The 11,980-nt window shown below is 39.0% G+C and overlaps 1 protein-coding gene across 2 annotated transcripts in view; it reads left to right on the top strand.

The window, feature by feature from the left end:
- Positions 1-3,028: 3,028 nt before the first annotated feature.
- The window catches only part of LOC116061346 (zinc finger protein 385B-like), a 79,359-nt gene continuing 70,407 nt past the window's right edge, over positions 3,029-11,980 (top strand). For both annotated transcript variants that reach the window (XM_031315491.2, XM_031315489.2), the window contains exon 1: positions 3,029-3,173. In XM_031315491.2, the coding sequence (XP_031171351.1) occupies positions 3,137-3,173 (37 nt within the window). In that variant the 5' untranslated portion in view covers positions 3,029-3,136. The remainder of the gene's footprint in view (positions 3,174-11,980) is intronic.

Below are 11,980 nucleotides of genomic sequence, written 5' to 3'. Positions count from 1 at the left end.
ATTTTTTTTCTTCTGTAGTATCAAGACAGGAATAAAGTATACCTTAGAAACTAAAATTCTATTGAAGTGCTTATATAGTATATCACAATGCAAGATTTTCATCATTTATTTTTTGTCATGAAGTCGATTTTTAATCACAACTTTAAAGATCTTGGTAAAAACATACCTACAATGTTTTCCATGACTCTCCTGGTTTTTGTAAAGCATTTAGCCTTCGTAATAGAGACTCACAAGCCCACAACATAAAAGAAAAAAATCCTGAAGTGAATTTCCACAGTTGTGTTTCAAGCTCTCATTTAACTCCCTCTTCGAGGAACAGCGGCATCTTGAATGTTCTCCTATTACTGAGAAAACTCAAGTGGACTTCAGCGGCATTAACCCTCAAGGACAAAGCAGGGGTGATAGAAAACTGATGCACACTCAGGGAGCACATCTTTCCCAGAATGCATTGTGATTTTCACCAGTCATTTTTCTGAGAAGCTTTCGTCATCACTCATTGTTAGGTCTGCCTAAGAGTAATTGTGTGGTTTTTTAAATGCTCCCCCTCAGACTTTCCCATCCTCACTCAATGTCCACGTATGATGTAGGTTCACATTGCTCAGTGTCCAAGGGAAGTGAAGTAATGCATATTAAATTAGCACTGGGACCCATTGCATATCCGGCCTTGATGGCTTCATAAGGGTTTTTCAAAGTAAAAGAGAAGATCAGGCAAAGTCATGTAGGTAAACAAGCTACTGTTTAAAGAATTTGAATAAATAAATTCTTCTGAACCATTTAAATGTACATCATATTTGTGATAATTATCAAATCCCTTTTCAAAATGACTGACTGGACTAAAAAATAGTTGACAGCATTGATTTATGCATCACATTAAAATCCATTTGACTTTGGAGGAAGGACAGAACAATTTAGAAATGTCCATTTCATTTCCTGTCATTTGTCACATTGAGCAGAAAGGATACATTTTTCCGTCATCTTCAATTTATAGTCAATATTGTGATGTAAGTTCAATCAAGACCAAGAAATCATTTATGTCTTCTGAGAAATAAATTAGCCAAATGCTACATGCTTCAGCTGCTGTAGTGTACTAATAACTGTATGTCCCATTAAGTCAGAAGTTGATTATTGTAGTCACGCTCAAATACTCTTTACTGCAGAGGGTTACGCTGTTGGATGCAGTCATTATCCAGCTCCAGCTTTCACTATGGTGCTATTCTTCTCTTCCACATTCTCGCTCCATCTTTTTTTCAAATGAACCACTCGTATCCTTCTAAGTGCCATCTCAAACCAACTTTAAAACCAGAAAACGTTGCCAAGCGACCATGTTAAACTGAAATGTGCGGCGTGTTTCTGGATAATTCTGGGACCACAGGAATAAGTCCTTTAATGAAAGCACTCAAGATGATAATGGAGCCAAGCGTTGGTATTAACTTTGATGCTTGATTGGACTTGAGCTTCATGGAAATGGAGCAACCAAATAAACCTTATAAATCCAGCCTTAACAACAGGAGGCAGATTCTACTATTGTGGGAGCATCCAGTTTAAGGTAGCTTAGTGTGTATCTGCATATGTGTTGTTTTATTTTGTATCCACAACCAGAGACATCACTTCATGAGCTGTGATATCTTACACCCTTGTCTCTGCTTGTATGTGCACACAAGCACATGTGCACCTTTATTTTTAGGGCAGCTGCCTTGTGGTGGGGTCAAACAGGGTGCCAAAGGACTGCGGTGAGAAGGACATAGCTCAAACTCCAAGTATGTTTCCACCAAGCATCAATCATCGTCCGGCTGACAGCTGACCCAGACACACCACCAGGTTGGCCAAAGCAAATTCCAGCATGTGCCTGAGTCACTGTACTCCCGAGTTCATCTGCAGCCATCTGCTTTTGAACAAAACCCAACAATGTTAATGAGGACTTTTAAAGGGGGTGGGATTGGGGAGTTATGGCTGGTGATAGGTCCCCCCAGCACACAAACAGAAACCAAAGGTGGAGAGGATTTGACATGTCTGAGTAGTACAACATTTTCCTTTGACCCCTTAACTAATTCATCTTACTCTAGCTCTTATCTTATGTGGTAGGGGTTTATAATAGATTTAGGGATAAGCATTTGCATTGTTTCAAAGCTGTAAACATGCCAGTAGGTGTTTTACAAAGACTTTAAGTGAGGTCATGCGAAAAGTACTTTCACTGGACAAAATGAGCAAATAATAGAACCAAGATGTTTTCTTTAGACTGAGGTCTAGCCTTTAGAACAAAAGCAGGCAAAGTTTTAAAGGGGTACCCCGCCAATTTTACACATGAAGACCAGTTTACTCATCATGAGGAGTAGGTCACCATTCAGCCTGTTTATATCGTCATCTGTGGCTCTGGAGGAAGAGAGAAAATAACCCTGATGATGGCCTTGGAGACTACAAATCCATAACACTACCACGACCATATGTAACAAGAAATTGCAGTACATAAATGTTTAATATACTGAATGATTTCAGGTAGTTTAGAAGCAGACAACGTTAAATAATAACACATTTGTTTATAAGAGAGCACTGACAAGTTAATTCCCCACTCAGTACATTTTGCAGTCACACATTTAATGTATCTTCATCAAAAATGTGTGTTTATGTTATGTGTTTATGTCTTTGAATAACAATATTTGTATTGGCCTCAAAAACCCAGTATGTCAGGTTCTCCTACTGGGAGTCTGTAATGTCTCATTTAGAAGGACACAAAAACACTAAATCCATATTTCATATTGAGTATAAATTGAAATTTACTGGGGGAACAAAACATGGAAATAGCTACTGCATTACCCTCTACATTCATATTCACATCATTGCTGTGACTTAACTGCAGCCACATTTGTTTGGCTTTTAAAAGTTAGCCATGTTAGTGTAAGCAAATTTAGTCTTTTTTACATTTTACATTTAGTACTGTTCCTTCCGCTCTGTTTTCTTGCTGATTTCATCTCTCTCTCTCTCTCTCTCTCTCTCTCTCTCTCTCTCTCACATCCTCGCGCACAACGATTTGGTATCTCAGTCGCGCAGGCGGCAGTGCAGCGCGCACACGTGTTCTTGACTTGTTCGCGTGACTGAAACGCTGTAGCTGAGCTCGCGCTGTAATCTGTGACTACTGGAAATGGACAGCAACAACGGAGGAACCATGAAACCGTCAGGTAGGAAGACGAGTTTAATTCGTACACTTCATGTCGAAGCGGTTTCTCTGTTTGTGAGTCGTTTAGGACACTCGTAGACTGCCCTTGTGTGTCGACTAAATGTTTTTACAAATATTTCTACAATATCTCTCTTTCTCATGGGGTAAATGCAGTTGTTTTGGCTAAAGCTGTCACAAACCATCAACATGATATTTCCTCAAAATGCGTATACTTGTGTTAAAATACTACTACAGCTAAAAAAAAAAAAAGTAGTTATACTGAAGATCTTGAAAGAACTTGTAAATGTTTGAGGAACCTTTGTGCCAGGATGCAAACATTTTGCCCTTTTAATTTCAGTTTCCGGTCACGTTTGTTATCACTACTTTAAAAAATAGTTTACTCTCTAAGTGTTTCGGAGGCACAAGCATGAAGTTATTCTAATATTGTTTGTTTTTTATCATTATTTATGGTATAGTAATGTCTTGACAGCTGTGGTCTTCCTGTAGATAAGGTCAAATGTTATAAACTGGTTAATGAATGGAGTAATTACTTAAAACCTTTGACTTAATGGATCTGTTGACTCTGCTCACAAGAGTCTCAGTCATGTCTGACACATTTTCACACTGTAGCTGTGTGTGTGTGTGTGTGTGTGTGTGTGTGTGTGTGTGTGTAAAACACCTAAAGTATTCTGCAGAAGAAGTTGGAAAATAGAGGGAGGATCAGAGATAGAAATGTATTGACAACTTTAAATGTCAGCACTAAGTTAATTTCATGGAGTGTTTTGCAAAATACAAGAAATGCAAATAGCTTTGACTCCGTTGTAATATCCTGCCAAGAAGAAACAGAGTGAACTCTGTGATGTGTGGTTATTTGCTCTGTCTGTTCAAAAAATGGGCATCGTTGGTGTTTTGTAATTTTAGAACCGGAAGGTATCGGTAGTATCGGTTCTCATGACATCCCTATTGTGAACACCTTTTGGTTTTGTCTGTCTGACAATACAAACACTATTAACACACAAATTAGGATGCTATTTTTTCACTATTTTCTTGCATTTTATAGACCAAACAATTGTTTGGTCTATAAGAAGAACTATTCAAGAAAATAGTGAAAAAATAGCATCCTAATTTGTGTGTTAATAGTGTTTGTATTGTCAGACAGACAAAACCAAAAGGTGTTCACAATAGGGATGTCATGAGAACCGATACTACCGATAGCTTCCGGTTCTAAAATTACAAAACACCAACGATGCCCATTTTTTGAAGCACCGTAAGCACCGTTAGCGACGATGCCAGTGTTAGCAGCATTGGTGCTGCGCCTCTTCCGGAACTGATGGGGGAAATTTACGCTTTAGAGTGTTCCAGTCGATACATTCAGAAGAAGGAGGTCACAAAGAAGTGGCCGAAGTCACGTCTTTCTACTTCCGGTACATACGAAAGTCAACTCTAACCAACCTAAAAAACGGCATGTTTACTACAAACTCACGGTCCTCTATTTCCGATTTAGCTACAGCCCCCCTCTCTTGGCTCCAAATAACTCACCGTTGTTGGCTACGGCCGCTGAAAATGCTACACGTTGTAAACAGCCGTGGCTCGCTTGCCTGCTCCTCCGGTAACGTTAACCGTTAGCAGGGTTAGCATGGTGGCGTTAGCCAGGACCAGTCGGGATCACTTTACTGGCGGTGTCTCAACTGTTTTTGCGAGTAACCAACTCGGGTACTCTAGCTATATAATTCTATGTGAGTACACGAATGTTGAAATGACATAAAATGCCCGTCCCTTGTAGCCGTGATAAATTAGCCTGAAGCTAATGCTTAGCTACCTGTTCAGGAGGAAATTAGCCAACTCTGCGTCCTTTTGGACTCTAAGCTGCCAATATTTACCCGAGGTTTGGAACGTCTCTGGTCACGCAACCGTTAGAAACACTGTTGTTGTGTTTGCACAGTACCTTTTGAAAAGATGCCTGGAAGTCTGGAATATGTCTGGGGACACTAGTTGTTGCACTATGACCATTCATTGCACTTTATTATGTCATTCTATGCTCTGTTGCACATGTTTTGTATGTCTTGTTATGCCATTTTGATATTTTAATAAAGAAGTTCATGTTTCAAATTAAAGTACATGGAATCTTAGAAAATCTTTTTTTTACCATGGTATCGAAATCGGCATCGAGAATCGTGTTATTTTACTGGTATTGGCAGTGACTACTGAATTTTTGGTATCGTGACACCCCGAGTTCACAAGACTAAAACAAACCGCAAATATTCACAGTTCAGAGAAATGTGAAAAAAGGATGATTGAAACAGTTGATTGATTATTAAAGTAGTTACTGATTTATTCTGTAATCCAGTAAGTGAGGTAAAGCCTCAATACATCATTCAACATATGTTGGAACACCTCATGTATCAGCCTTGCTTGTCATATTTCAGTTCAGTTGTGTTTCTTCCTGTGTGTCTCACACTGTCATTACTGTGAGTGTTGCCATGGCTTACTCAGCTGCTACTCAATTCAAGCAGAGTAGACCTACTCAAACACCCAGCACTGGCCACATCATCATCTTCTGCATCCTCTTTAAATGACCTTGCTCTCCTCCGTCCCCCTCTGCGTCAGCTTCAAACCCAAATGACTCCAAATGACGCCCGCCTGCCTGCCAAGCACCGCCGCATGCATCGCTGAAGAGATGTTCTTCCCAATTGCATGCAAGCAGTCATTTTCGCTGTGAACAAAAGGTCCTTGATTCATCAAATCCCGCGCCTCCTACTGCCCACTCTCCAGAGTCATGCTGTAATTTTCACTAGCACTCCTGTGTGAGGCTGGGAGAGTTGGTCGTGTTTTTGTCGTACCTTGTGTGATTCTGTCGGGCTCTGAGGTGTGTACACTGCTGGAACAGACTCACTCTCTAAGCAGCATGATGAAGACTTAAATTCACAAAACGATCTTCCTAAAGAAAGGCTAAGCTGACTTTTATATATAATATTTCATACATAAGATGAACTCACTGGGACTTAGTTTAAATATGCGTTACATTAAAAATGTTAAGGAAACAGACTGATAACACTGCAGTATATTTGAGAGGCAGTACTGCAGGTAATTGGGCTGCTTTTAAAGAAGCGACAGTCTGAGCACATCTCAAGTCCTCAAAAAGGCAATTTCAGTGAGGAGCATAAAAACTCAAGTTTCACCAGACCACTGCCATAAGATCTGAGAGGTGTGGTTAGCTCATAGCTTTTAAAGCGGGTACAACAAATTGTGGTGCGCATATATATATATATATATATATATATATATATATATATATATATATATATATATCTATCTATCTATCGATTACAAAATTTAATCTAATTAATTACATACTCTGCGATTAATTAATCAAAATTAATCGCATACATAATTAACGGTGCCTGAACCGATACTTTTTAAGAAAGTAAAAAAAGAAAAGAAAAAAAAAGGGTACTAAACAATAGTTGGTGACATTAAAGAACAGCTTGTTTATTGCTAAGGCCATATGGTCAAAATTAAATGATTTAATAATAATGTATAACAATAACTTATTTCATTGCCGTTGAACGACAAAAACATCCACCAGATGGGAAAAGGACATTTACAATAACTTCAAATGCACCATGAGGCTGTAGTTTACCAGTTTCATTGAACGCACCATCTGTGTTGTTTCTCCGACGGCAGCTGCAGATTGTTACATACCGGTGTTGAACCCTCTACAGTAAAACACAGTCAAACTTTACACCGTTTAGCGTTAGCTGTCAGCATTTTAACCATGTTTAATCCAGCTACTAGCTAGCGGTAGGCTAACGTTAGCTGCTGTCGAGTATAGTGTTAACTAGCGTCACCTGCAGCGGTGTTTGTGTTTCCTGTATCGTCTGTTTCAGAGCATCAGAGAGAAGCGCAGACATATCGGTGGCACCAGATTTTGGTAACCAGGGTTGGCAGGAAGAAGATTTTTACAAGTAAATGTTCCAATCAATGATCCAGGCAGCACATTCTCGTCTCCCTCCTTATTTTACATGTCGAATGGTGGCTAGAACGGCTCCAGATCAAACGTCAATATGGAATAGATTAATCTGCGTTATTTTTTTAACGCGTTATATATATATATATATATATATATATATATATACGCCAACCTTACCTGTCTTAATTGTCCCCTGCCCAGAGCTTACTGTGTTGGTTCAGTGGCTCATTTCATAAAAGTGATTTGCAAATGTGCTCTCGCGTATGTAGAGATGAATCAATTAGTTAATCAATTCAACAGAAAATGAATGGGCAACTATTTTCATAATCAAATGAATCGATTAATCATTTGTCAAGTACAAAGAACCAGATGTTCCCTAATGATCCAGCTTCTCAATTTTTTGGATTTGCTACTTTTCTTTGTGTGATGTGATGGTAAACTGAATATCTTTTGGGACCTCTTGGTCAGATAAAACAAGCTAAGACATGACTTTTGGCTTTAAGAAATTGTAGCATGCATTTTCCATTTTTTTTCTGACATTCAATTGACAATTGATAATTTAGAAAATAATCAGGCAATTCATCTTTAATTAATATAATTGTTACTTGCAGTCCTACACTCATGCCTTTTGATTAGTTTGAAACCGTTGTGAATTCTCCGGACAATGACCAGAGGCCTGTACTATGAAGCAAGATTTGGCTTTAACGAGGTAACTTCAGGTTCAACCCAGGGTTTTGTGTATCACGACGGTGGATCAGTTGTTACCGGGTTAAATCGCCGTGGTAACTTATGCTGAACACCTAACCTGCTTGGGAGCAGGTTATGTTGGAGATTAGAGATCAACCGGTGTAAAAGCATCGCCTACTGACCAATCAGTACTCGATTGATAACGGCGTCACTGTTCTTAGAAGATCAGGTGGAGCTTGGTGCGCGGAGAGAGAGAGGTGAGCTCATTAAAGTTAAAACATTTAGAGACCGACAACCCCGCTAACATTCCCTGATGGGTATTTTTATGAAAGATATAGATTTTCAGTGGAGGGAATTACGTATAGGCTATTTGTCGGCTTGTTGAGCCGTGTGTTGCCAATGCGCACATCGGTTTGAATTATGTTTTTATATTTTTTATTTGCTCTCATGATCGCTTACCACTGCCAGGTTGCAACTGGAATAATAGTGTAATTATGGTCAGATCTTGTGCCTGACTGATAGGGAAGTGATATTGATAAGCGTTGTGATTTACGCATCTACAGTGTCGGCTATTTTTTGCCAGCTTTCCTTCCTGTTTTAGGAAGCAGCAACTGTATTGCGTTTTGCCTGTAAAACCGTGTCTGTATTCTTAATATTTATGTAGAATTATAGTTAGCTCTTATGTAAAATATGCGGCCCTGTTAGATGTTTGCGATTGGTCGTGCTGTGCAAACACCTTTTCTTTTATGTGAACGCCACTGGATTGTGAAACTGGGTTGACTGACCGTCGTGACACAGCTCATGCGGGACCGTGGTTATTAGGGTTAGTGAAGTCGGTTAACTGAAATAAATCCAGGGCATGTTGATCTTGATTCGTAGTACAGGCCTCTGCTCTGCTCACACTTTGGGCTCAATTGGACATTACACACAGACTTTGTACTATGGAGCTGGCACGGTAAAGTCTGTTTATTTTCCGGTCAAACTGATTCAGACATTTGAGTTCTCACATACAGCCCTTCCAGATAATGTCTAGATAAGTTCACTGTTGCAGTGCATGCATAAAAGTGGCTTTAGTCTGCATTAGCTCTTAGGCTGGCCACACACTGGCTGCGTCGCGTGAGCGTGGCGTTTGTTGTGTGTCAGCTGCGTGGCGGTTGCGTGGATTTTTCTACGTCTTTACACACCAGAAACGTGTCTGACACAGCGCTGCTGCTGCTAGCCTTGTCTGTACACATGTATGTTTCCCATTGATTTACTGCACTCAAGCAGTATACTTCATGTTAAACATAAATATATACTGATTTGATTACAGCAAAAACAACATTGGCAGTATTGACGGCAAAATAGGCTACAGAATATTTGGTTCTGTATTGACAGGTGCAATATTTGAAAATCAATTATTTATTATTTTTTTAAATTACATTTATATCTGCATTTATGTCAAAACCTAGAGACTTTCAAACATCAACATGCTATTTATTAAATGTATTTGTGTCAAAATGACTATTATTATTCTATATATTATTCTATTTTGCCTGGAAACGCTTCCAACACGCTTGTGTGTCGTGTGAAAAATAGGCGTCGGTCCTATTTCTAGCATGCACACGTTTTCGGCGCAGCTCGAGAGTGACGCAGGCAGTGTGCAAGCTCTAACCTGTTAACATGGGAGCCGAAATAAAAACGGACATGCCACGCAGTGTGTGGCCGGCTTTAAAGAATAAAGCTGTCGATACACCACCTTTTTCTTATTGTCATCGAACCCATAAAAAGACCAAAACCAGCCTTGTGTTAGTCCATCTCTCAAAACTTTCAGACTTCTCCAGCCTGTATTTGGCACTTAGCCTTTTGTCTTTTAAAAACAGATCAGAAATATTTAATTTGTTTTTAAAGAAAAAGGCCAAATAATTTCCGTAAACAGCTGGACGCTGGAGTTTTTTTTTACAGGAGTAAATTGTGTATTCGTTGGACTGTTTTCAGCAGCAGACACAGTGCGCTAGTGATTATATTCAGCTGCAGGACAGTGTATGTGGGATTGACTCAATATTTAACCTACAGTAGAGCTGAAGATCTTTGCCCGAACCCAACGGGTTCGGAAAATGGATGCTGAGGAGGTGAAACGGTGGCTGGCCTCTGGAGGACTTATTTTATTTCTTTGTTCCAACTTCCAAGTGGCCTATAGCCTACGTTAGTCATGAATAAATGATGTTAAAAATTTTATAAATTACTAATTCTTGACGAAAGACAAAAGAGCTGTGTTCTGTGTACAGTTCATCGTAATCTCTGAGATATGATGGAAGGATAGGTCACTCCAGCTATCTTCAGGTATCTTTCTGGAATGGTTTGAGAAATGACAACAATGATCTATAAAGATTAAAAAAGAGCAGTTGTGAATGTGTGGCTTTACCCTAGTTTCTACCTGCAGAGCCTGCGTTTACCTTCACGTAAAGCCAGGTTTGTACTGTCACACCCAGGATCTAGCTGCGCCTCACATCGCTCACCATCCTGCACCTGGCAATAGTCACATTCACAGATTACTTCTTCTATCCCAAACACTGGTGATGAAGTTGAATGGCCAGCCTATCTTCTTTTCTCTTTCTCTAACTTTCTCTCCCACTTCAGACCGGTCTCCTCCTCCTTTGGCATTTGGCCGCCGCCGTCTGTCTCAGTAAAAACCATTGGCTGTGAAATTGAGAATAATCATGTGGAACGAGATTGGGACCGGAGCAGCTTGAGCACCAGCCTTTCGCTATCAATGGACTCATGGCTCCTGCTGATCAAGTCCACCAGGGATTGAACAATCACCCACAAAACATTTTTTGTCTTGTGGGCAGAATATTTGTTTTTGTCATGAGCATGACATAGCAAAAATTCTTCTAATTCTTATTTACTTACCAAGAGCTGTGTTATCTCTGTTTTAAACGGACACTAAGGAGATATCCCATTGGTACTCCCAAATACTATTGCTAAGTGTTTGTTAGTAATATTCCACGGAAAGTGTAAAAGTTTGACTAATGCATTATTGCCACACACACATTTCCTTTAATTGAAGAGCCTCTGGCTATAGTTGGCAAGAAAAAATGAAATTAAACCAGGACAATAACACTACCATTAAAACGTTGTACTGAAACCGCATGAGAAAAATACAAATATGTAGAAACAACAATCATCATTGTATGCTAACTTGAAACATTTTCCTATATTGTAATATCATTATACATTATACAAAAGAGTTTATTAGATAAAAGAGGACACCATAGTCCCTTTAGGAATGACATGCTTGGAATATTATACAAGGCTTGACATAAAAATATAATTGAATGCTGTGCTCAGAATTAAAACTGTTCTTGTACACTGTACAAGTTCATTTATAAAACATAGCCTCTTATTTTGTACCTGCAATAACATTTTCTTTACATCCTGAATAGTTAACCAAATTACAGAGAGCAGACTATATGAAGGCCATGGGTAGCGCTGAATCAAATTACAGTTTTAACAGTTTCAATGGCACTCACCTAGTGCTGTATTCTAAATGCAGAAAATAATCTAATCAAAAATGACACTTCAGAGATAAAATTAATTTCAAAACAAGAAGAGGTAAGATAATTTCAGATTTTTTTAAGGTGGTAACTTCCCCTGAAATTAGTCCAAATAAACCTGCTCTAATCTGTGTGATGTCTGAGCTCTACAAGTACTGTACATTTTATCACCCACAAACTAGAGAACTTAGATTTAACCCTCTGAGGTCTAAGGGCATTTCCACACATCTTCTTAAATTCACCTTTTTAGGCTATTTGCATAAAATTGATCCCCATGTGTATCATATCAAAATGTTCATAACAAACTCAGCTTTCTGTATAGTGATGCCCACATTTCTTCTAGAGCAATGTGTAAAGAGATAATTTGCCGCTAAAGTTGAAATGTTGATGTTGGCTTTTTCCAAGTCCTAAAATCTCTTTTGAAAACAAACCTTAAGTTATCATGTGTTGTACGAATTGTTTCGGTGCTTGCCATGAGTTTACCAAAATCTTAGGTTTTATATGTATGATGATTAAAATATTAAATACATGTCTGAAATGAAATTCGAAAATGAGTAGGAGGTTGTAGGAGTTTTGTCAAACATCGTTTGGACGCGCCGGTGCGTCTTTTGTCCTCAGAGGGTTAATACCACTTTC

The sequence above is a fragment of the Sander lucioperca genome, chromosome 22 (genome assembly GCF_008315115.2).
Source record: "Sander lucioperca isolate FBNREF2018 chromosome 22, SLUC_FBN_1.2, whole genome shotgun sequence".
Taxonomy (NCBI): Eukaryota; Metazoa; Chordata; class Actinopteri; order Perciformes; family Percidae; genus Sander; species Sander lucioperca.
The sequence above is the reverse complement of the archived record's forward strand: the minus strand, read 5'-3'. Positions and strand labels throughout refer to the sequence as shown.